Source organism: Palaemon carinicauda, chromosome 30 (assembly GCF_036898095.1).
Source record: "Palaemon carinicauda isolate YSFRI2023 chromosome 30, ASM3689809v2, whole genome shotgun sequence".
In the NCBI taxonomy this organism is placed as follows: Eukaryota; Metazoa; Arthropoda; class Malacostraca; order Decapoda; family Palaemonidae; genus Palaemon; species Palaemon carinicauda.
The window spans coordinates 45,876,751-45,903,782 of NC_090754.1; the positions used below are offsets into that span (position 1 = coordinate 45,876,751).

The 27,032-nt window shown below is 40.5% G+C and overlaps 1 protein-coding gene across 2 annotated transcripts in view; it reads right to left on the bottom strand.

Moving 5' to 3' along the window:
• Nucleotides 1-929: 929 nt before the first annotated feature.
• Nucleotides 930-27,032, bottom strand: part of CIA30 (complex I intermediate-associated protein 30) — a 51,587-nt gene continuing 25,484 nt past the window's right edge. For both annotated transcript variants that reach the window (XM_068353730.1, XM_068353729.1), the window contains exons 4-7: nt 20,550-20,704; nt 15,991-16,053; nt 2,343-2,528; nt 930-1,256 (exon numbers count right to left, since the gene is read on the bottom strand). In XM_068353730.1, the coding sequence (XP_068209831.1) occupies nt 1,035-1,256; nt 2,343-2,528; nt 15,991-16,053; nt 20,550-20,704 (626 nt within the window). In that variant the 3' untranslated portion in view covers nt 930-1,034. The remainder of the gene's footprint in view (nt 1,257-2,342; nt 2,529-15,990; nt 16,054-20,549; nt 20,705-27,032) is intronic.

Consider the following 27,032-nt stretch of genomic DNA (forward strand, 5'->3'; position numbering starts at 1 on the left):
AAAACAAAGATGACCTACTTTATCCAATAAGACCTATTTGCTTTAACCTTACTACCAAAAGTACCTGGAAAGGCATGTCCACAATGTTTTTCTTTACAGACTACTTTATGAAGCAAATGTTAAGGTATACAATTTATAATCAAGGGGAATTATGGCTAGAATGTTACACTGTACAGAATACTTCGGAAAACAAATGTCAAGTTATACAACTATGTATTGGGTCTGGTAAGTTATTGTAGGGGCGTATGATAATGTTTAAAATGGTTAGATTCCTTAAGAAAAAATCCCTTCCTGTTTTACACAGACCACAAGTTTATTTACAGTACTTGTCAACAATAGCTCAATAGTGGTTCCTATAAGTAATTTTGTCTGGACTATATTATTCTTCAGGCTATTACTAAAGTGATCATGTATGTGGTAAAAACATTAATTTCTCAAAAATAAACACAAATGCTTTATATATACACCTATCGCTTACTAAAACTGACAGTATTTTTCATTTAAGTCCATATTATGTATATATAAAAAAAAAAAAAAAAAAACACTACAGTTGTGGACCCAAGGCAGAGGCCTACGCTGAAAGCTACTGCCACACTTTTTTTAATTGTCAAGAAAAGGGCATTCAGAGATCATGAATGTAGGGCAATAATAAATTAATGGGTTTATGAGATTACAGTTGATGCCCTTAAAAAAATTATATATATCAATATATTGTTTAAAACACTTAAATACACGTAGATACAACAAAGTATGTATGATATTTATATTAAGATATTGTTCAAATCACTTTAAAACACATACATACAACAAAGTACGTATGGTATATTTGTACTGTAACAGAATGAAAACTAAAAACAAATTAGGGACAGTCACTTAAGAAGTCCTTAACAGGTTACACCTGGATGCTAAAACAAATTCAGACAAAACATTTATAAAAAAGATAACTTTATTACAATCAAAATTCACATATTTCAATTAATTTTACCTGTACAAAGTTAAAACAACTAAACTTTAATCCTAAGATTAAATTCAGTCTAATATATATAAAATTTAGGCAATTGATACATTTCATAGGCAAACTCTTCAGTATGATCTGGATCACAATAAACTCCTATATAATCTACCTCTAATCTAAACGGGGCATTAATCCTGTCCCCTGCTGAAATGCCTACAGAAACTACTCTGTCGAGAGGAATGGCGCACTGCTTGTCTTGAACGCGGCCTTTGCTATTTAGAAAGAACTTGGAAAACGGAATCTGAAAAAGAGAATACTATATAAATTTCCTAAGCATTATTTGATTTACTGTTATTGTACTGGGGTCCCTTGAATAGTTTCTTTTTAAATAAAGTAATCTGAGCTTTGTTATATTTACCAGAACAAAATATGTAATCAAAAATAAAATTCAATACAAACATATTATTAATTATTTACATACAGCAATATTCATAATCAGAAGGTTTAAATGTTGCTCATAAGTATTAAAAGAGGACAGGTGACCGTACTGTCGCATAATGTCCTACAGACTGAACATATGATTAGCAAGCCCCAAGCAACTTTATTCCCAGTCAAAAAAAGATCCTCTGCTAGTTGAAGGAACAAAGTGTATGAAGCCTCAAGGATCATAGGGCCCTAGCAGGCAATAATCTCACTTTTTGAGCAGTCTATGTTAAAGCTATTTGTACCAAGAAGGATTTCGAGATGGGAAAATTGATTAAGATATATTTCATTTGTTTTTCAAAACAACACTGTTTGACAATAAACCCTTTCATTTGCATTACCCCTCAACCCTAGTCTGATGGGAGAGACAATCTAGACAGAAAATCCAAAGATTCTAACAAAGAAATTAGCACAAAGATTAAAGGAATGAGATCAGCAAGGAACCCCAAGGCTCTAAAGTCAAAATTAAGTGGAGATAAAAAATTAAACCCCTTTAAAGATCTTAAATATAGTAAAACACCAGTTGAAGCATAAGCTTTCTCAGCAACAGCTCTTAGCCGAGTATAGTTATTCCAAGTCAAATCGGATCTGTTACCGTTCCAAAAATGATAAGCCTACTGTTTCTCTTGATAACCAATCTATGATCATCATTTAACCAGGGTTTGTACTTCACTCGTTATTTCATCACACGAGAAAGGATACTGTATTCATTATTTCTTCTGAACACCGGATATTGATGACTACTTTTAGCTAACACCAAGCTGTATTGGGATGTATAAAGTAAATAAAAATTTTGTACATTGTACAAACAAGGAAAGTGTACATTATATGCACAAAAAAGGTGATCTCCAGTAAAATATAATCTCATTATTACAATGAAGAAAAAAATATTATGCACACTCACCCTTGTAAGTTGCCAATGAGGTCCTCCTCTTGTATACAAGGCATAAGAATACATATCGTTCCAGGTTATGTCAAAATACCCAGCAGTTGAAATATTGAGGAGGTAAGAACGACCATCACCACGAAGACGTAACTCCAATGTATTGTATTCACTCCAGTCTAAATATGTTTCACGTTTGAAGGATTTCTGTGAAGTAAATATAAATTTTAGAACTTTATCAACTTTCCCTACACTTAACCTATTATATATCATGATTCTCTTTACATTTGACTTTTGAAAAGAAAAGAAATCTACTTTCTATGTCCAGAATAAAACATATTCAAACACTTGAAAAGTTAAAAGTTAAAAAAGTTAAGAATATTCTCTAAATATAGAATTAATTTCCTAGATGCTGAATTGACTATAATCTGGAAATGTAGATCCTTCAAACTGACAGATGCCATAAAATTACTTTTCCTGATTATTATTATTATTAGCCAAGCTACAACCCTAGTTGGAAAAGCTGGATGCTCCAAGCCCAAAGGCTCCAACAGGAAAAATAGCCCAGTGAGGAAAGGAAACAAGGAAATAAAATGCAAGAGTAATGAGCATTAAAATAAAATATTTCAAGAACAGTAACAGCTTTAAAATAGAATTATTACTTCAACTGTCATTTTTAATTTAGAAAACTAACTTAATTTTATTTGAAATACTTCTCTAATACAGTACTTTTTTTACTGTTAATTGCATAAATAGAAGTATAAGATAGTTTCATCCATGTTGCCGATACACGATAATTCATAGTTTTTAGTACTGTGGTGCTTGATTATAAAGCTTAGAGAATTATTTACTATAACGGGTTATAACAAACTATCTTTTTGGTTTTCAGACACTTTGTCACATTATTTACTATATTCGGCATTTACATTGAATTACCTGATGTGCGCATTTATGAGTTCCCTTTAATTTTTCTTTTTGTTTCCTCTAGTTTCGGACTCATCTTTCCCAAATTCCAAACAGAGTAGCGGCTATGAACATTGTTTTCTCCCCTTCAGCTAAAGCTTGTTGTGCATATTTGGCAGTATATTTTCTTGATCTTTTCTCCACGGTGAATAAGGGTATAAAGTAAAAAAATGCTACTTGACATTGTAACAATTACGGGAATTGTTTATTATCGTATGATGAATGAAATACCTGTACAAGTAAAGCAACTGCTATACGATTCCATTATTCATGACAAAACAGCTAGTTTTTGTTTTGTTGTTATAGTGGCTATATGCACTTATGCAATGATTACAATATTACATTATTGTATTATTTGCTTCCCATCAACAAGCCTTGTTCGAGTTGAAGGTCTGCATCGAGCGCTACCTGAATAAACGTAGCCGGAACTAGTTCCTCGATCTTAGCATATTGATCATGAGCTGCCACAGGTGCAGGAGAACAGGAGAGTGATGGCGCAGTGACACCAGATTCCCCAAGAATGAAAGGGACTGCTCTTCTATGTCGGCTATCTTAGCCAAACGAAGAACGGCATAGCTAACTAAGGAAAAATAAAACAAATTCTGTAACAAAAATTCCCTCGGTGTCCACCGAGAGAAAAGACACAAATAAAGGACTGTGCACTCCTTTTTCCGGCCAACACCAATGGGAGAAGGAGAGCAGCAGCATGAAAAAGTAACAAAGCAAGAATTGCAATTAATCAATTCAGCTGAGAAAACTAGCTACTCAAGAGATCAACTCAATCCTACGGCGGGAAGGGAGTTCCCCACAGACACAAAGCTGAAAAGTTGAATTACAACAGTTATAATTTTACTTGATTAATGAAGAAAATCATTCGGAAGCGCAAACACGTGTACAGAAAAGGTGTTAACCCCGCAGAGCATTCTGCCGGCCGCCCATGAGTGAGCGGCGATGACCTTGAGAAGGAGCAAGACCGATGTCAAGCTCTGAGAGGGCCACACTCCCTTCCCCTAGTAGATTCCTTCTAGAAACGTGTAGAGGGGAAGGCGATGATAAAAGCCGAACGGAGGAGTATCCAAATGATGACGATTCCCCTGCGGCGGTGGCCAAGTTATACAGAGGGCCATCTGCAAACGGGATGACCGATGTCCACAGGAGAAAGGTCGGAAAGGAAGGTTCTCCATCCTGGAGAACCTGCCATTCTATGCTGTCACTCACACAGCAACATACACTATAAAGAAAGATCACAACATATATATAAAAACATTAAGAAGGTTTTCAGAAATATAGAAGAAAAACATAATTTTCAATATTAAACTTACCCGATAATCATGTAGCTGTCAACTCCGTTGCCCGACAGAATTCTATGGAGGGATACGCCAGCTATCACAATACTAGAAGGGGGTGTATTTACCAGCGCCACCTGTGGCCAGGTACTCAAGTACTTCTTGTTGACACCTCCTCAATTATTCCTCTGTCGTGCTTCCGGCAAGACGTTCTGGGATACGCTTATGTTCTTGGAGTATTTTCACGACTTTGGTGAAGTATTTCTCTTTGATTTCGGCTGTCGCTTTACTGGAAACTTCTATATTAGCTTAGTTAGCTTTTGGAATTAATTTGATTAATTATGGTGACAAGAGAGTATGAACTCTCGTTCACCTTTCAATGGCCGACCCTTCCCTTAGACGGAAGTGTTGGTGTCTAAGAGAGTATAGACTCTCTTTCTTAATTTTGCTTAACAAAAGTTATAGATTTATTTTATATCTCTCCGCCTCTTATAGGCCTCTTCGATTAACTTCCTTTTATTATAAACTCATTAAAATTAATGTTTATATTTGTTTATATTCGACCTTCCTAATAGTAGGCGGTCTTTTACCGAAGTTAATAAACTTTGAGCCCGTCATTTCGGTTTTACCTGTTAACATATTATGCTATTTCCGCCACAGAGTTTGAAAGATTTTCTTTGACAGTCTCGTACTGTTTTCAAAGTTGAACTAACGTTTAGTTTGTCTCTGCAGTTGTTGACGTTCAGAACGTTCAACTTGCACTCTATCGTTACGATAGAGAAAGATGTTCACGGTTTCACGTTGCAGTAAGAGTAACCGTGTCTAGCGTTTTGTTCATTCTTTCTTAACTTAATGGTTTTGATCCTAATAAAGGAACTTTTCAGTTTTTTCCTTTAACAATAATATGTTTTAACGATATATATGATTGGGCTCTTCTCTCAGGTTCTAAGTCAAGAGAGAGAGAGAGAGAGAGAGATAGAGACGGAGGGAGAAAGAGGATAAACGTTTCATTCAAGCCTGCCAGGCGTACGAGTAACGTCGTTATCGTTTTTGCTCTTCTCCCTAGTCTCTTTAGGGGAAGAAACTAAACGTTTCTAGAGTGATCTAGTGTTTAGTCTCTTTCCAACCACTGAATTATCTTTCATTAGATTTTTCTGTTACATTGTAATTCTGTTTTCGCAATTACTAACTTTGAGAAAGGATAGAATTGCGTATTTCAGGTACAAACCACTTAAAGTTTCGAGTTCAGTGAAATAAGTGCAAACAGAAATCAAAGTGATAAGTGATTAGTGCGTGAGGGTACTTTTGTGCGCGCCAGTCGTCCTCCCAGTCCGGGACCTCTTGCAAGCTCCCAAGCCCAGGGGAGAAGCAATGTCGAAGGGCATAAGGGTTCAGCAGGCCTTGATCGGCGCACAGAAGTATTCTCGGTGGTTGTGGGCGTGTCTTACCGAGACCGTCACTCCCACCCGCAGACGATTGAGCCCTTATTTTGCTCGTCTGCAGAAGAGATTAGGGGAGAAAATAAAGGCAGAGTAACGCTGGTCTCAGGTCTCAAGACCTCTTAAACGTTAAGTCCAGACCTATGCCAGACGTACGAAGTTAAAGTTCACAACCCGAATGCAGTCATTGGGTTAGCTCTGACTCTCCTCAGTCATCAGTTGATTACACTCCGCCTAAGAGGAGTAAGGTTCTGCCACAACAGATCTCTGCTGTTAAGGCTTTACCTCAGCAGAACTTAGTGTCTGCCGACCCCAAGTTAACTCTACTGCAGTCCATACAGTCACAACTTTCGGTCTTGATGCGTGAGTGTCGGGCTGAGAGTGTTGCGCCTCCGCCTCCGCCTACACTCCCCTCCGCCTACACTCCCCCCCGCCTATGATCGCTCCGCCTGATCACAGTACCACCTGCCAGGCGTACGATGTTGTGAACTCTACTACAGTCCATGCAAGCACAGCTTTCGGACTTGATGCGTGAGTGTCGGGCTGAGAGTGTTGCTCCTCCGCCTCCGCCTACACTCCCTCCACCTACACTCGCTCCGCCTGATCACAGTACCATCTGCCAGGCGTACGATGTTGTGGACTCTACTACAGTCCATGCAAGCACAGCTTTCGGACTTGATGCGTGAGTGTCGGGCTGAGAGTGTTGCTCCTCCGCCTCCGCCTACACTCCCTCCACCTACACTCGCTCCGCCTGATCGCAGTACCACCTGCCAGCAGTTCCACCTGCCAGGCGTACGATGTTGAGCCACGTGCTGAGTTTGCTGTTCCCTGTGGTGTTCAGCCTCCGCCTTCCTTAAGGCAACCTTTACATTGGGATCAGGAGGATTATACCTCTCTTCCTCCGCCTCCACTTGCTGCTCCACCAGTGATGCAACACTCGGTTGAGGTACAACAACCTCTCCCGTCCATGAGTCAGTCTCCTCAGCTCTTGCTGCAGCGAGCTCAACCCTCCACAAGGCAAGCACCACAACACCTTAGCCTTGCGCCTCAGGAGCCTCAGCTTGCGAGACATTTACCTTGTTCTGCGCAGCCTCTTCCTCATCGCGCTCCGCTCACACCACAGGAACTGGAACTTGCTACTCCGCTTCCGCCAACCGCTCAGCAAGCGCAACCCTTGGGTTCAACCACTCATGCTAGGAGTCAGCCTCCTCCACCCATGCGCCTTCCTTCTGCTTGTCTTTTATTCAGCCTTTGCAGACTGAGCCTCAGGTGTTCCCTCATCGGAGTCTTGAAGAGGAAACCACAACTATTGTTGTTCCAGCTCGTTCTGACTCTGCTGTTCAGCATACCTTACCTCCATTTTCATACCATGGTTTAAACCCCATGCAAGCATGCATAAAGCACTCTAGCACTGGTCATGGAATTTCTGAGAAATGTTAAACGCCATGCACACGCTCTGCTTTCCTTACAGCAGGCTCTGCTTACAGCAGGCTCTGCTTACTACATGCTCAGCATACAGCATGCTCTGCATTCAGCATGCTCTGCATACAACATGCTCTGCATACAGCATGCTCTGCATTCAGCATGCTCTGCATACAACATGCTCTACATACAGCATGCTCTGCATACAGCATACTCTGCATACATCATGCTCTGCATACCTTACCGAATGCTTCTCAACACATCTTGGGTTGTTGCCAACTCACTAGACTGTCAAGCAGTTTCATAACGTTGCCTTCTAGTCTGCTGCTTTTGCACCAGTGAACCCTCACTCAGAGAACTTAGCTTTTCTAGGATAAGGTCCCTGTAGATGAGAAAGTTCTTTTCTCCCTCCTTCTGATATTCCCTTGAGGACTCTGTCATTTGGAGGGAGCCTTTAGCTGCATAACCTCTTATGGACTTTCATTTAACCCTGGATAGGTACGGTCCTCGGACACCCCTTTAAGGGTATACTCGGACGCGAACGACCCCGACGCCAAAAAAAATTCTTGAAAAATCAGTTTTTGCAGTAACCTCCTTTTTTCTTTTGCCAAAAAAAACTTCAATGAATGCTTAAAACAACTGTATAGATAAATACTACTCATCTGCAGAAAAACTATTTATTATAAATATTTTAAAAAATTAAGTAGAAAAAAAAAAAGACCTGACATAAAAATTCATAAAAAAAAAGTTTATACATATATACACAAATCCTTTTAGGAATTGATTCTTGAATGTTTAGGACACATCTTGATGTATTTTGGATGAAGTCAGACCCATGGAGGTGAAGATCTGAAATGAGAAAAAAAGGGTAACTTTTTTTGGCCAAAAAAATTTGTCCAAATTTCATGAATTTTTTTGGGTACCCAAATGAAATAGGAAGTGGCTAATTTTTTTAGGGAATAAACATATGTTATCCTAAAATAGAAATATGTAAAAAAATCTTCATTATTTTGTAAATTACATTTATATCAGGGGCCATATCTAAAGGTAATTTTTTGAGTACTTATAAATTCCGTAAAAAAATACATATATTTGATATATAATATGATATTTATGCAGGTAAAAATATACCAAAATATCACAAATTCTATAGGGAACAAGAATATATATAGATAGGGCAGCTTACGTTTCGGATATGTCCACAAAATGGCCGCCAACCACACTGACTCAGACTCCCTAATCTGCCACTTGAAATGTAGGAAGGGTATGTCAATTTCAAGGTGTTATTTACTAATCTAATTATTATTGGATATGCATAAAAATTGTATGGTGGGTTGCTGGATAATTGTCGATTATTTTACGACTATAAAATTAAAATTCTGACCCAAAAAAAATTTTTTGAAGGGAAATAAAATCGAAAAAAAAATGTAAAACAATATTTTAGCTAAAAAAATTTGATGATATTCAATCAAAAAAAAAAGTAAACAAAATTTTCCGACAAATAAACATCTAGAGGAATCATTACTCTGTGATAGTTCCTTAGTACGTAGTAATTTTGAAAGAATTGGGAAAAAACGAAAAAATGGCAATCACCGGAAAATCGAACACATACCTATATATACGCCATATCTGGCTAAAAAAAAGATAGGCATGGGTAGCCAGATCATCTAGAAACACTTTCCAACACTATAAAAATATAAGTTTTGCGACACTACTTGCCAATTCCTTACGGTAACATGACTAAGCAAAAAAATGCAAAAAAAAATAAAAAGGGGCACTCGAGGAAAAATGGCTAACATTCTAATATACGGCATTTCAGAAAAAAAAATTCAGCCACGTGCTAGGCAAACCATCAAGGCACATTTTCCGACAAATAAACATCTAAATGAATAATTACTCTGTGATAGTTCCTTAGTACGTAGTAATTTTGAAAGAAATGGGAAAAAACGAAAAAATGGCAATCACAGGAAAATCGAACACATACCTATATATACGCCATATCTGGCTAAAAAAAAGAAGATAGGCATGGGTAGCCAGATCATCTAGAAACACTTTCCAACACTATAAAATTATAAGTTTTGCGACACTACTTGCCAATTCCTTACGGTAACATGACTAAGCAAAAAAATGCAAAACAAATAAAAAGGGGCACTCGTGGAAAAATGGCCATTCTAATATACGGCATTTCAGAAAAAAAAAATTTCAGCCACGTGCTAGGCAAACCATCAAGGCATATTTTCCGACAAATAAACATATAAATGAAATATTACTCTGTGATAGTTCCTTAGTACGTAGTAATTTTGAAAGAAATGGGAAAAAACGAAAAAATGGCAATCACAGGAAAATCGAACACATACTTATATATACGCCATATCTGGCTAAAAAAAAAATAGGCATGGGTAGCCAGATCATCTAGAAACACTTTCCAACACTATAAAAATATAAGTTTTGCGACACTACTTGCCAATTCCTTACGGTAACATGACTAAGCAAAAAAATGCAAAACAAATAATAAGGGGCACTCGCGGAAAATTGCCCAACATTCTAATATACGACATCTCAGATAAAAAAAAAGACATGCACGTGTTAGCCCAACCATCAAGGCACACTTTCTAACACATAAACATGAAAAAAAAATCAATAATATACGGCAATTCCTTACTACGAAGTAAATTTTTACAAATATTGAAAAAAAACAGAAATTGGCAACCGCAGTTAAATACCCAATATACCAATAACTACGTCGTATCTGACAAAAACAAAATCACGCATGGGTAGCCAGATCATCTAGACACACTTTCCAACACTAAAAAAGCAAAAGTTTTACGACACTATTTCGCAATATCTTACGGAAAAATGACTTGGCAAAAAAATGAAAAAAAATGAAAAAGGGACACTCGCGGTAAAAGGCCCGACATTCTAATATACGACATCTCAGATAAAAAAAAAGACATGCACGTGTTAGCCCAACCATCAAGGCACACTTTCTAACACATAAACATGAAAAAAAAATGAATAATATACGGCAATTCCTTACTACGTAGTAATTTTTACAAATATTGAAAAAAAAACAGAAATTGGTAACCGCAGTTAAATACCCAATATACCAATAACTACGTCGTATCTGACAAAAACAAAGTCATGCATGGGTAGCCAGATCATCTAGACACACTTTCCAACACTAAACAAGCAAAAGTTTTACGACACTATTTGGCAATATCTTACGGAAAAATGACTTGGCAAAAAAATGAAAAAAAATGAAAAAGGGGCACTCGCGGTAAAATGGTCCTCGTGGTGATGAACGACATTTTAACTAAAAAAAAAAACATGCACATGGTAGCCAAACAATCCACCAAGACTTTCCACAACTGATAACCTATACAAGTTGCACCATTCTACGACAATTTCATAATACGTAATAACTTTGATAATTATGCAAACTACCCTAGAAGGGTAAACTCGGACGCGAACGACCCCGATGCGTCTCAGAAATCGGGGAAGGAGTACAGCTACAGCAATGCACATCTGGACACTACTAGAGCGTGTAGGGGAGACACCTCCTGCAGGTCGATCACCCACAAATTCAGTCACGGGGGTGAGTCACGTGAGAAAAACCTGTTTTTTTTTGACGCTCGGGGTCGCAAACGACCCACCGTACCTATCCAGGGTTAAGCATAACATGCTTACAGGGAAGGTAATGGTTCCACTTCAGCCGCTAATCCCGTCTGTTACCACACCTGCTCCCATAGACCTTGAGCTGTGTTGCATGACATGCAGTCCAAGCTTAGTCCTTGTTAGAGGTTTTTTTTTTTTTTTTTTTTTTGTTTACGGAGTCAATGTGTCACGGGGAAGACGTTCAACAACCAACAGAAGGGACTTGTTGTGACGCAGTGCGGCAACCTCAGCAACCCGTTAAGGAGTTGTCTGTACGACCCAGACAGTCTAGACAGATTCGGGTTGTCACTGTACTTCCTCGCTTGCCCATGATTGACAGTTTACAGACTGTGCAGCAGTATCATGATCTTGTGTCCGGCTCCGTCAGACGACTGGCTTTTAAGAGCTCCCACAAGTCGTCGCTGTCTGGAGATTTTCAAATGGACTATGGATCTGACCAAGGAACTGGGCCTCCTGGTCAATTTTGAGGAGTCTCAGCTCGTTCCATCCCAGACCATTGTCTCCTTGGGTATGGATCTTCAGAGTCGAGCTTTTCGGACTTGTCCGTCGGCCCCAAGGATCTTCCAAGCCCTAGAATGCATCCAGAGCATGCTGAGAAGGAACCGATGCTTAGTCAGGCAGTGGATGAGTCTAACAGGGACACTTTCATCGCTGGCCCTGTTCATCGAGTTAGGGAGACTCCACCTCCGCCCCCTTCAGTATCATCTAGCTGCTCACTGGATAAAGGACATGACGCTAGAGACGGGCTCAGTTCCTGTTTCCGAAGAGATGAGGTCTACTCTAACGTGGTGGAAGAACAGCATTCTTCTCAAGGAAGGTCTACCATTGGCTGTTCAGACCCCCGACCACCGTCTCTTCTCGGACGCATCGGACACGGGCTGGGGTGCGACACTGGACGGACAGGAATGCTCGGGAACATGGAATCAGGAGCAAAGGACACTTCACATCTATTGCAAGGAGTTGTTGGCAGTTCATCTGGCCTTGATAAACTTCAAGTCCCTCCAGCTTAACAAGGTGGTGGAGGTGAACTCCGACTACACCACAGCCTTGGCTTACATCTCCAAGCAGGGAGGGACTCATTCGAGGAAGTTGTTCGAGATCGCAAGGGACCTCCTCATTTGGTCAAAAGATCGAAAGCTCACGCTGGTAACGAGGCTCATTCAGGGCGATATGAATGTCATGGCAGATCGCCTCAGCCGGAAGGGTCAGGTCCTCCCCACAGAGTGGACCCTTCACAAGAATGTTTGCAGCAGACTTTGGGCCCTGTGGGGTCAGCCAACCATAGATCTATTCGCTACCTCGATGACCAAGAGGCTCCTCTTGTATTGTTCTCCGATTCCAGACCCAGCAGCAGTTCGCGTGGATGCCTTTCTGCTGGATTGGTCCCATCTCGACCTGTATGCATTCCCGCCGTTCAAGATTGTCAACAGGGTACTTCAGAGGTTCGCCTCTCACAAAGGGACACGGCTGACGTTGGTTGCTCCCCTCTGGCCCGCGAGAGAATGGTTCACCGAGGTACTACAATGGCTGGTCGACGTTCCCAGGACTCTTCCTCCTAGAGTGGACCTTCTGCGTCAACCTCACGTAAAGAAGGTACACCCAATCCTCCACGCTCTTCGTCTGACTGCCTTCAGACTATCGAAAGACTCTCAAGAGCTAGAGGCTTTTCGAAGGAGGCAGCCAGAGCGATTGCCAGAGCAAGGACGACATCCACTCTCAGAGTCTATCAGTCTTAATGGGAAGTCTTCCGAAGCTGGTGCAAGGCCAATGCAGTTTCCTCAACCAGTACCACTGTAACCCAGATTGCTGACTTCCTGTTACATCTAGGAACGTAAGATCCCTATCAGCTCCTACGATCAAGGGTTACAGAAGTATGTTGGCAGCGGTTTTCCGCCACAGAGGCTTGGATCTTTCCTCCAACAAAGATCTACAGGACCTCCTTAGGTCTTTTGAGACCTCAAAGGAACGTCGGTTGTCCACTCCAGGCTGGAATCTAGACGTGGTCCTAAGGTTCCTAATGTCATCAGGATTTGAACCGCTCCAATCAGCCTCTTTTAAGGACCTCACATTAAAAACTCTTTTCCTCGTGTGCTTAGCAACAGGTAAAAGAGTAAGTGAGATCCACGCCTTCAGCAGGAACATAGGTTTCACATCTGAAACGGCTACATGTTCCTTGCAGCTCGGTTTTTTGGCTAAAAACGAGCTTCCTTCCCGTCCTTGGCCTAAGTCGTTCGAGATCCCAAGCCTGTCCAACATGGTGGGGAACGAACTGGAGAGAGTACTTTGCCCAGTTAGAGCTCTTAAGTACTATCTAAGAAGGTCAAAACCATTACGAGGACAATCAGAAGCCTTATGGTGTGCTATCAAGAAGCCTTCTCTACCAATGTCTAAGAACTCAGTTTCTTACTACATCAGGCTTTTGATTAGAGAAGCAAATTCTCATCTGAAGGAAGAAGACCTTGCTTTGCTGAAGGTAAGGACACATGAAGTGAGAGCTGTGGCTACTTCAGTGGCCTTCAAACAGAACCGTTCTCTGCAGAGTGTTATGGATGCAACCTATTGGAGAAGCAAGTCAGTGTTCGCATCATTCTATCTCAAAGATGTCCAGTCTCTTTACGAGTACTGCTACACCCTGGGTCCATTCGTAGCAACGAATGCAGTAGTAGGCGAGGGCTCAGCCACTACATTCCCATAATCCCATAACTTTTTAACCTTTCTCTTGAATACTTTTTATGGGTTGTACGGTCGGCTAAGAAGCCTTCCACATCCTTGTTGATTTGGCGGGTGGTCAATTCTTTCTTGAGAAGCGCCAAGATTAAAGGTTGTGATGAGGTCCTTTAGTATGGGTTGCAGCCCTGTATACTTTAGCACCTTTGAGTTGATTCAGCCTCCCAAGAGGAACGCTGCGCTCAGTAAGGAAGACGATCTTATTAAAGGCAGAGTAACGGTTCAAGTCGACTTCCTTACCAGGTACTTATTATTTCATTGTTATTGTGGATAACTGATTATATGAAATACGGGATACTTAGCTATCCTTTAGTCTTGTACACTGGTTTTTCACCCACCCCCCTGGGTGTGAATCAGCTACATGATTATCGGGTAAGTTTAATATTGAAAAATGTTATTTTTATTAATAAAATAAATTTTTGAATATACTTACCCGATAATCATGATTTAATCGACCCTCCCTTCCTCCCCATAGAGAACCAGTGGACCGAGGAATAATTGAGGAGGTGTCAACAAGAAGTACTTGAGTACCTGGCCACAGGTGGCGCTGGTAAATACACCCCCTTCTAGTATTGTGATAGCTGGCGTATCCCTCCATAGAATTCTGTCGGGCAACGGAGTTGACAGCTACATGATTATCGGGTAAGTATATTCAAAAATTTATTTTATTAATAAAAATAACATGTTAAAAACACAAAGATTAATGGCAGTCCAAAATAGGCGAGGAGGAAGAGCAGTAACATCTGCTCACCCTCCTAGCCAAAAGCAAAGTGGGGCACAGTCACAGGTGTGTAAGAGGGGTAGCTAGCTACTCCCCCAACTAGCGGGATGAGTAGTTAACAAGGAGGAAGAGAGGTAACAACCGCTCTCCCTCCGAGCCGAAAGCAAAGTGGGACACAGTCACAGGTGTGTGAGTAAGAGGGGTAGCTAGCTAACCACCCCCCCCCCCCCCCTAACTAGCAGGATGGGTAGTTAACCCTTGCTAAAATTTGAATGGCCTGTCCTTTCAGCTTCGCTGAAAATAATACCCCTATAATTAGCGTAGGTTTGAATTCCGGTTACGAAACAAATACAAATTATTTCATAATTTTGAAATTTGTTCCTCAACACGAATACATCACTTTGTCCTTTAATATGGGACTTAGGCTTAGGAAGGAGGAAGTTCCTATAACCAAATTGGCTAGTTTACTATTCCGGGAAAGGTCAGAGCACTTTGGTCCTGTTTAGGAGTGTAAGAGACGACTCCTAATGACCTGTGTATGAAGTTGTGCTAGGTGCTGGACTAGGTCACTACCAGGAACTGGTAGACGGTCAAGGAAAACGTATAATCCTGTGGATGATATTGTCAGAATGAATAGTCATTATGAAAATGGGTTGCATACATTTGGGAGGATAGGGAAGAAACTTCTAAACAAAACTTATTTATAAGAAAAGTTGCTCGATCATGACCACTTCCCTTCAGAAAAGAGGCAGCTATTTGCCTCTCCTTGGAGGTTGACCTGTGGTGATGAGCCCATATCAAACGATGAAATGCTCACCATCTTTCAATTTTGAAGTCACTGATAGATGCAATTTTCATACTATCATTTACGATAAGTGATCAAAATAAAATTATAAATAACTGGCATAAGGGTTGTGGTAGCCTATTAGAAACATCCCTGCCTGGTGATCTGTTGGACCAGGGTTCATATTCCGATTAAATTCGATAGACTTTTGTCTACAATCTCACCATCCTTATGAGCTAAGGATGGGCCGAGTTATCAGCTGGTCCTAGCTTGGAGAGGGGGGCTTGGGTGCGGATCATATGTACGTATATATGGTCAGTGTCTAAGACATTGTCCGACTAGGCCATTTTCACTGTCCCTTGCCTTTGCCATTAACGAACAACCTTTAATGCTGATCCTGCGGAAAAGTACAAAACTAGGAGTCTATGAACAGTTATTAATAGTAATGCATGCAAACTAAAGGTAAAGAAGGTGATTGGTATAAACCTGAATATCCAGATGGCATAAGACTAGGGAGACCTTCCTATGTTGACAGCTTAAGACCTGTGACCTTGGAATGGGGAACATTCAAAACAAAATTCTAATGAAACTAACTAAAAGTAGAATACAACAAGCAAGTATAATTATAAAACTGAGTTACGCAGGAACTCACCCTTGGACGAATTGACCTCATGTTGACATACCCAGCTTTTTTAACCACTCCATCTTTGGGCACCTGAAATACATAAATCATATTTCTTACTTCAACAGTCAATTTTTAAAAAATGCACAACAGCAATAATACTGTACTTTACAAAATAAATGTTGGAATATGAGAATATGTTTTGGCTATTCAAACCCATTGAATTCTGATAATGTATTGTGAAATGATGCTATGTTGACTCAATCCCTTGAACTTCTGATGACATCAAATTCATGCAGATCACTTGTAAAAACCAAGTGTAAATATTTTGATATCATGTAGTATTGAAATAGTATCTAGAAAACGTTAGGGGTTGGTTCAATTCTATCGCTACCAAAAGATGAGCAATTAAAAGAGAAATCACCATAAACCAGTTCTCAAAATAATAGGGAACCATTTAATTTTTTTTTCTATTTTACATTGTTTCTTTATAATTTTTTTTTTTAATTATGGGCATAAAAAGTATTGATATACATACCTGTATTGATATATTGCATACATCACAGTAAATACTACAAATTCTAAAAACAACTTTAATTTTTCCTAGCTATACAAACCCAAGTCATTTATATGGGTTATTCCTAGGAGATTCAGCGTTATGAAGCTCCATTTGTGGCGGATAACGGAGGAGGGTGGGCTGTGGCACCCTAACAGTACCAGCCCAACTCGGTCGAGTCCCTGGTCCGGCTGGGAGGAACGTAGAGAGGAAAGGTCCCTTCTTTTTCATTTGTTTGATGTCAGCTACCCACCAAAATGGGGGGGAAGTGCCTTGGTATATGTATGTATGTACTCCTAGTCTCATTTACTCTACGACCAGACAATCAAAGAAAAAGGGTTTAATTGCATCTTTCTAATAGTTACTAAGCAACCACTGCGCATGCGGGCCTAAGACGCCTGCCCATGATGCTCTCCACACTCTACTTTCAAAGAATTGTTGGCGGTTGAGGCAGGATCTTTGATAAACGACTTCAGGTTTGTATAGCTAGGAAAAATGCAAATTGTTTTTAAGATTTGAAGTTTATCCCTAAGCGGATACAAACTTTTGAGTCATTTATATGGGAGTCTTCCTTAGGTGGGGAGAAGTCTCCATTCATCATCTCCTACTTCATGTTTTCATAGTCCTCAGCCATGTAGGCCTGGGACTTCCAACTCTTATAGTGCATTGTGGAGCCCAGATGAAAATTTGGTGAACTAATCTCTCTTGGGGAGTGTAAAGAGCATGCCCAAACCATCTCCATCTACCCCTCACCATGATCTCATCCACATAAGGCACTCGGGTAATCTCTCCTTTCCTGCCATTTAACTCATAATAATTTACGGAAGGCTTTGTTCTCAAATCTGCAAAATCTGTTGGATATTGTTTCATTGTCATACCACGACTCATGTCCATACAGTAACACCGATCTCACTAAACTGATATATAGACTAATTTTTATATGCAATTTCAGGCAATTTGATTTCCAAATTTTACTTAACCTAGCCATTGTCTGATTTGATTTTTTTAATCTTTCATTAAACTCAAATTCTAAAGATCCTGTATTAGAGATCATATTTCCTAAATATTCAAATGATTCCACCTCATTAATCCTTTCTCCTTCCAAAGATATTTCATCTTACATTGCATATTCCATTTTCATCAACTCTGTCTTTCTTCTATTTATCTTGAGGCCAACCTCATGTGATATTTCATGCATTCTGGTAAGCAGATTTTGCAAGTCCTGTGGTGTTCTTCTAATAAGGACAGCGTTATCTACATACTCTAGGTCAGCTAATTTCCTGTTACCAATACAGTTCAATCCTTCCCCACCAGCCCCAAATGTTCTATGCATTACAAAATACATAAGGAAGATAAACAACATAGGTGACAACACATTCCCTTGAAGTACTCCACTGTTCACTGGAAATTTATTTGATAGGACTCCACTAACATTAACTTAGCACTTGCTATGCTTATGAACAGATGTAATCAAATTTACATATATATGAGGAACTTCATAATAACGCAGGACTCTCAAAAATTGGCCGCTACACACTATCAAAGACTTTTTCATAGTTCTCAAATGCCATCAAAAGTGGACTTCTATATTTTACATATTACTGTACCACATGTCTTAAAATGAAAATTTGGTCAGTACAACTTCTACCTTTTCCAAATCCTGCTTGTTCATCTCTCAGACTAGGAATAACCCATATGAATGACTCAGAAGTTTGTATGCGCGTAGGAATAAATAATTTATAGTATCTTTCAAGGGTGTATAAATAATGTCTTTATTAGATTTTGAAAATCTATTCAGAAAAGGTACTGTAATAATTTAAAATCTATTAAAAATAAATACTGTAATGAAACTAGTGTTCATGGCTAGCTTAATCACTTTTTACAAGAATTACAGAAACAACTATCACAGGCTAGTTCACTGCATTATTCTGATTTAAATGTTTTTATTTTACTTTTTACCATACTAAACTCCATCTCTTTGTCTTTGTCTCGTAGGATTTTTATACAGGAGAGGGGGTTCCCAGCCCCCTCGTCCCGTCCCTTTTAGTCGCCTCTTACGACACGCAGGGATAACGTTGGCGCTATTCTAATTTTTATATGCCCCCGCGGCCACAGGGGGCATCATCTTTTCGTAGAAATAGAATTGAACCAACCCCTAATGTTTTCTAGATACTATATCAATACTACATGATATCAAAATATTTACACTTAGTTTTTACAAGTGATTTGTTTTGTTTCTTTGTTGATGTTGGCTACCCCCCAAAATTGGGGGAAGTGTCTTTGGTATATGTATGTATGTACCATACTAAAGAAATAATAGAATTATTCAACTTCATATTAGAGTAAGACCATAAGCAACAAGAACTGAGCATGTTCATCCCAGACACATTTTTGGACACTGACCAGAAACTCAAATGGCTAAAACAATCTACCAGGATAGTAACTTTGTCAAGATTCCTCAGTTTTAGGATATAATCACAATATAAACGTCTAACTGAGCAATTCACAACTTATATCAAAGCAGAATTGGATAAAAATAAAAAAGAAAATACAATTTTTGCAACAAAGAAATATTATCTATACTTGAACATATTTGTCTTTCCCTTTTAATTGAAAGGAAAATACACATACTGTACTTCAGAATAAATTATTACATAAAATACAAAACACTGAGTTACAGTATTTATGTATCATTGCCCATGGAATGTTTTGTTATTAAAGAGTTAAGGTTACTTGAAATATATTCATAACTCTCAAGTGACAAATAGTAACAAACTGTTAAAAGTAACAGCTGTCATTTTGACTTTATATCAAAGAAATCTACAATGGAGGCTATCTTTACAATGAAGTAAATGCATGTGAAGTGCCTTGTAAAGAGAAAGATATGTCATCACATATCTGTGGATCTTGAGAAAGCATTTCACAAAGTAGTAGGATATGCATTTAGATTAAAATTATGAAATCAGAAGGTACTACAAAAAAATTATTTAGTGCTACTACTGTATTTTCCCATAAAACAATATCTAGACTGAAAACAGCAGGAACATTTAAATCATTACAGAAATTTTGAAACCTTTTGAGAGTCCATCACTGATCAACACTGAATCCTTTGCTGTTTATCAAAGTAATGGAAGAAGCTACATAAATGTTCAAAAAGGGACGCTGCAAGGAGTTAGTATACAAAGATCTAACATTAAAATCAGAATCAGAGAAGCGAGTCATAGAAATGATTAATAAATGGAAAAGTACTATGTAAGTAAAACAACGATTATTGTAATTAGATAAAAAGGTAAGGAATATGAAATAAGTAATCTGGCAATGTGGACTATGTATGGTGATGGCTGTACTACATAATGGACATTAAGAATAAAGTTACACACAATGCTAAGATTCCAAGATATGAATGGAATGTATAATATTCAAGCATGTGAGAAGAGAAACTAAGAGAGGAAGGATCACAATGCTGTAATAAAAAAGGAGGACTTTGAAGAATAATATTCATTTAACCTTGGTGTCAATCTAGAGTGAGAAGAAGATACCATTACTGTACTTCAGAGTACACTAGTGCATTAGAACTCAGCATGTTAAATTATTAAGCTAATTAATGTTTGTTCTGTACTACTCTATGTACCCAGTACATTTTTGAAGAATTGTGACTACACAGTGTTAAAATTCAAGGCTGGATGCAATTGTAAGGTCATACTACAAATAAGGACGATGAGGTGTTCAGCAGCTGGAAAGCAGACAGGGATCTCAAAGCTAAAGAGGGCTTAGATAAGGGATAAAAACAACTGAAAAGTAGAGTAAGAAAAAAATTAGCTATTGAAGTAGAAGGATGAAAACCAGTAAGGTTCCAAAAATCATAAAAAGGTACATAGACAATAACCTAGACTAGATGGAAATTCAGGAAAAGTTTGAGCTGCTGCACAATAAGTGAGCGAGAAAGAAGTCGATGGTGGACATCGTATGGCCTTCTAACCAACACCAAAGAAAATTTATATTTATATAAGAAAATTCAACACCAATACTGTACCTGTGTAGATACTTCCCCCGAAAATAACCCGTGACCCGTTGGAGACAAGCCAAGCGTTCCAAAACTAGAACCTTCGTTATGGTCCCTGTCACTCGTTACCACCCAATCCTCCAAATCTTTGTCTTCTTTGAGTACCCACATTTTGTCCATATCACCTAAATGGAAAATTCAGTATATTGTGAGTATGTATGTGTATATATATATATATATTACATAAATTCATAACAACTAATTTTGGGGAATCAATAAATAATTAGTCAGGTCACTCAAATAATTAATCTAATATAGGGAGTTTCAACTTGGATGCTCCAATATAAGGACAGTATTTACATTACACTATTTTTCATCACATGATGGATGAAGTCCAGGAAAAGATACCAAAGTTTTTGTTTTCTAGGTAATCAGGATCCAAGGCAGGTAAGACCTAAGATCTAAGTCTGAATCATATAAAAAATTATATCCACGTGTTCACTTTTTCAAGTTACAGCCAACTCTAAGCTTAAACTGAAAAAGAAGGTACAGAATTAAAGGATGGAATAGTTATACAATATACAGTATTGAGGGGGGGGGGAATTGATGAATAAAAAGGGGATTAAAATTTTACAATTTTCAGACATGATCTGTGGTTAATAACAAGAACTTCAGGAAACATTTTACAACTTGTAAAGGTTTTAAGGAATTTTTAAAATACTAAACTATCAACAGGACAATATGTGAAGTGTAATTAGTTAATTGTATGTTTTTTCTGCTGTAGGACAGGAAACTTCTCTAGCTAAGGAGAGTACCCATTTTCTCGACTTTCTTGTATTCAATTCTCTAGTTTTCTTTTTACAGCCCCAAAGGTTGTGCTACCATATCTTTTTAGCTGTTAAATATAGCATAAATGAAAACACTTCTTAAAGCACAATTCTGTAATTGACCCATTTTCTACTTCCTAAAATCCAATTAAGTTATAAAAGAAGTACAATATTCTTTATATTCTAATTGAACACGGGCAAATCTTCTGATTCAGAACTATTTTGTATACATTCTTTAAGTGTTTGATTAGTATAATGCACTAACTAAAGACAGCCCTTTGAAGAACAAAACCATTTTTAAAAGAAAACTGATTCTTTCACATACAAATATGACAAATTCGAAGATAATTTGTATTTTTCCTAACCATACAAACCTTAGCTATTTACAGAGGGTTACCTTTTAGCGCAGCTGAAATGGCGAGCCATTAGAATTTAACGAGGGTGTATTACCCTCGCGCTAGTTAGCGGGGAGGTAGGGGAGTGGTAGCTAGCTACCCCTCCCCCCCTCACACACAGATGAATGCTCACTTTCACTTAGAGGTAGGACTTGTCTTGGGGGACAGGGCTGGCGGGCAAATATGTGTAAATATATTTTAATTATAAAATAAATTTTTGAATATACTTACCCGGTGAATATATAATAGCTGCTGCTCAGCGGCTCGACAGAAAACACACTCAAAAACTCGCGAGCGATCGCTATGAAGGTTGCGGGTGTGCCCACCAGCGCCAACTATCGGCCAGATACCACTCTTGCATGTAAACAAACCCTTCAATTCTTCTCGTCCCGCTGCATCTCTATTGGGGAGGAAGGGAGGGCCTTTAATTTATATATTCACCGGGTAAGTATATTCAAAAATTTATTTTATAATTAAAATATCATTTTTAAATATTTAACTTAGCCGGTGAATATATAATAGCTGATTCACACCCAAGGCGGTGGGTAGAGACCAGAGTTAATTAAGTTTACAGCGTATATGCTAAGAGTTTTTGACAGTTATCAATATAACAAAACCAAAATATATAGGTACCTGGTTAGGAAGTTGACTTAGACGATTACTCTGCCTTGTAAGTCTGTCTTCCTCACGAAGCCCAGCGATCCTCTTAGGAGCTGAAAGACTCCCAGGAGCTGAAGTATGAAGGGTTGCAACCCATACTAACAGGACCTCATCAAACCCCTAATCTGGGCGCTCTCAAGAAATGACTTTGACCACCCGCCAAATCAACCAGGATGCGAAAGGCTTCTTAGCCTTCCGTACAACCCATAAAAAACAATATTAAAAACATTTCAAGAGACAGATTAAAAAGGATATTGGAATTAGGGAAGTGTAGTGGTAGAACCCTCACCCACTACTGCACTCGCTGCTACGAATGGACCCAGTGTGTAGCAGTCCTCGTAAAGAGTCTGGACATCTTTCAAGTAAAATGACGTGAACACTGACTTGCTTCTCCAAAAAGTCGCGTCCATGATACTTTGCAGAGATCTATTTTGCTTGAAGGCCACGGAGGTTGCTATAGCTCTAATTTCGTGCGTCTTAACCTTAAGCAAAGATTGGTCTTCCTCACTCAAGTGGGAATGAGCTTCTCGTATTAAAAATCTGATAAAATATGACAAAGCATTCTTTGACATAGGTAAGGATGGTTTCTTAACCGAACACCATAACGCTTCAGATTTACCTCATAATGGCTTAGTACGAGCTAAATAGAACTTAAGAGCTCTAACGGGACATAACACTCTTTCCAGTTCGTTGCCTACGATCTCTGATAAGCAAGGAATATCAAAAGATTTAGGCCAAGGACGAGAAGGCAGTTCATTCTTGGCCAGGAAACCAAGTTGAAGAGAACAAGTGGCTTTTTCTGTAGAAAAGCCGATGTTCTTACTGAAGGCATGAAGTTCACGGACTCTTTTAGCCGAGGCCAAGCACACCAGGAAAAGAGTCTTAAGAGTGAGATCCTTCAGGGAGGCTGAATGTAATGGCTCAAACCTGTCTGACATGAGGAACCTTAGGACCACGTCTAAGTTCCATCCAGGAGTAGCCAAACGACGTTCCTTAGAGGTTTCAAAAGACTTAAGGAGATCTTGTAGATCTTTATTGTTGGAAAGATCTAAGCCTCTATGCCGGAAGACCGAAGCCAACATGCTCCTGTAGCCCTTGATTGTGGAAGCTGAAAGGGAGCGAACTTTTCTCAGGTGTAAGAGAAAATCAGCGATTTGGGCTACAGAGGTACTGGACGAGGATACAGATGCTGACTTGCACCAGTCTCGGAAGACTTCCCACTTCGACTGGTATACTCTAATGGTAGAAGCTCTCCTCGCTCTTGCAATCGCACTGGCTGCCTCCTTCGAAAAGCCTCGAGCTCTAGAGAGTCTTTCGATAGTCTGAAGGCAGTCAGACGAAGAGCAGGGAGGCTTTGGTGTACATTTTTTACGTGGGGCTGACGTAACAGATCTACTCTTAGAGGAAGACTTCTTGGAAAGTCTACCAGCCATCGAAGTACCTCGGTGAACCATTCTCTCGCGGGCCAGAGGGGAGCAACTAACGTCAACCTTGTCCCTTCGTGAGAGGCGAACTTCTGCAGTACCTTGTTGACAATCTTGAATGGTGGGAATGCATATAGGTCCAGATGAGACCAATCTAGAAGAAATGCGTCTATGTGTATTGCTGCTGGGTCTGGGACTGGAGAGCAATAGATTGGAAGTCTCTTGGTCATCGAGGTTGCAAAGAGGTCTATGGTGGGTTGACCCCAAGTCGCCCAAAGACTCTTGCACACGTCCTTGTGGAGGGTCCATTCCGTAGGAATTACCTGACCCCTCCGACTGAGGCAGTCTGCTAAGACGTTCAAGTCGCCCTGGATAAACCTCGTTAACAGGGAGATGCCTTGATCTCTTGACCAAATGAGCAGGTCCCTTGCGATCTCGTACAGCGTCAGGGAGTGGGTGCCTCCTTGCTTGGGAATGTATGCCAAGGCTGTGGTATTGTCGGAGTTGATCTCTACCACCTTGTTTCGAAGGAGACTCTCGAAGTTCATCAAGGCCAGGTGGACTGCCAAAAGCTCCTTGCCGTTGATGTGCATGCTCCTCTGACTTGAGGTCCACAGACCTGAGCATTCCCGACCGTCCAGGGTCGCACCCCAACCCAAATCCGACGCGTCCGAGAATAGTACGTGGTTTGGGTTCTGAACTGCTAGGGAAAGTCCCTCTCTCAGACTGATATTGTCGTTCCACCAATTCAGGCATGCCTTTACTGGTTCGGAGATCGGGATTGAGACCGTCTCTAACGTCTTGTCCTTTTTCCAGTGAAAAGCTAGATGGAACTGGAGAGGTCGAAGGTGTAGCCTTCCTAGCGAGACAAACTGCTCCAGGGATGATAGAGTTCCTACTAGACTCATCCAATTCCTGACTGAGCATCGTTCTCTCTTCAACATCAGTTGGACTTTGAGCAGGGCTTGCTCTATTCGGGGGGCAGACGGAAAAGCCCGAAAAACTGGACTGCGAATCTCCATCCCTAAATACAGTATAGTTTGGGATGGAATCAGCTGGGACTTTTCCAGGTTGACCAAAAGTCCCAATTCCTTGGTCAGATCCAATGTCCAATGAAGATCCTGCAGACAGCGATGACTGGACGAGGCTCTGAGAAGCCAGTCGTCCAAGTATAGGGAGGCTCGGATTCCCGATAAATGGAGGAATTTTGCTACATTCCTCATAAGCCTCGTAAACACGAGAGGAGCAGGACTTAGGCCAAAGCACAGGGCCCGAAACTATACCACATTGTTGAAAACAAACCTCAGAAAAGGTTGGGAATCTGAGTGTATGGGGATGTGGAAGTATGCGTCTCTTAGGTCGAGAGAGACCATCCAGTCTCCCTTTCTGACCGCTGCTAAGACTGATTTCGTGGTCTCCATGGTGAACTTTGTCTTCGTAACAAAGACGTTGAGTGCACTGACGTCTAGCACCGGTCTCCAACCTCCTGTTTTCTTCGGTACTAGGAAGAGACGGTTGTAAAACCCCGGTGATTGAAGGTCCGAGACTTTCACCACCGCTCCCTTCTCTAGCAAAAGAGACACTTCTAGTTTCAGGGCTTGTCTCTTTGACTCCTCTCGGTACCTGGGAGAGAGGTCGATGGGGGAAGTCGCTAGAGGAGGTTTGCGTACAAATGGAATTTTGTACCCCTCTCTGAGCAACCTCACAGATTGTTGGTCTGCGCCCCTCTTCTCCCAGGCTTGCCAGAAGTTCTTGAGTCTGGCTCCTACTGCTGTCTGAGGCTGCGGGCAGTCAGACTCTGCCACGTGAGGACTTGGCTCCTCTCTTCTTTCCTCTCTTTCCCTCGGCACGAGTACTTCCCCTGCTGGGAGCTCTGCCACGAAAGGGCGGAATAAATCTGGACGCCGGAGTGTCTATCCTAGGTCTTGCAGAAAAGGATGTCGAAGGAGTCCCTTTGCGAGCAGAGGACGCAACCAAGTCATGGGTGTCCTTCTGCACGAGTGAAGAAGCTATGTCCTTAACCAATTGTTGCGGGAACAAAAACTTAGATAAGGGAGCAAAGAGCAGTTCAGATCTCTGACAGGGAGTAACTCCTGCCGACAGAAAAGAGCAAAGGGACTCTCGCTTCTTTAGGACTCCCGACGTAAAAGAGGAGGAGAGCTCATTGGAACCATCGCGGATGGCTTTATCCATACAGGACATAATAAGTACGGAGACATCTCTATCAGCCGATGAGATTTTCCTACTTAAGGCTCCCAAACACCAGTCAAGGAAGTTGAAAACTTCAAAGGCTCTATAAATGCCTTTCAACAGATGGTCAAGGTCCGAGGAGGACCAACTAATCTTCGAGCGTCTCATGGCTAGGCGGCGGGGAGAGTCTACAAGGCTTGAGAAGTCGCCCTGGGCAGAGGCAGGGACTCCCAAGCCGAGAACTTCTCCCGTGGCATACCAGACGCTCGATCTAGACGAGAGTTTAGACGGAGGGAAGGCAAAGGCCGTCTTCCCCAAACTCCTCTTGGTTTCCAACCAGTCGCCTAAAAGCCGTAAAGCTCTCTTGGATGAGCGAGAGAGCACAAGTTTTGTAAAGGCTGGCATGTCAGCAGGTACGCCTAGAACAAACTCAGACGGCGGCGAACGAGGAGCAACAGCGACGAAGTGATCGGGAAACAACTCCTTAAAAATTAACATGACTTTCTTAAAGTCCATTGATGGAGGAACTGTTCTGGGTTCGTCTACATCTGAAGGATGATCCTCAGGCTGAGGGTCAGCAACGTCCTCATCTGAAGGATCCTCATCTGACAACTGCTGAGAAACAAGCAAAGGGGTTGGCAATGCTTGACACGCAGCGTCCACACGCACTGGTGCATTAGTAGCGGACCAGGACGCAACGTCATGTAACTGCTTGACAGTCTGTGAACTGTCAACAACAACAGGTGCGTGAGGACGCACGGCGTCCACTCGAGACTGTTTTGACTGCCTAGTCTGAGCAGTCAAAACAACTCTAGACTGCGGTGGTTGACGCTCAGCGTCAAAACAAGTCAACTCCGATGGTTGGCGAACGTCCTGAACGTCAACAGGAGCATTAGTAAGTGGCCTAACGTCCAAATGCGGCTGAAAATCCACACGAGACCGCATCGAGTGAGGCTCTACATAACGTGACTGACGTGACTTGGCTACGCCAACGTCAACAGGACGCACAAAGGTTCG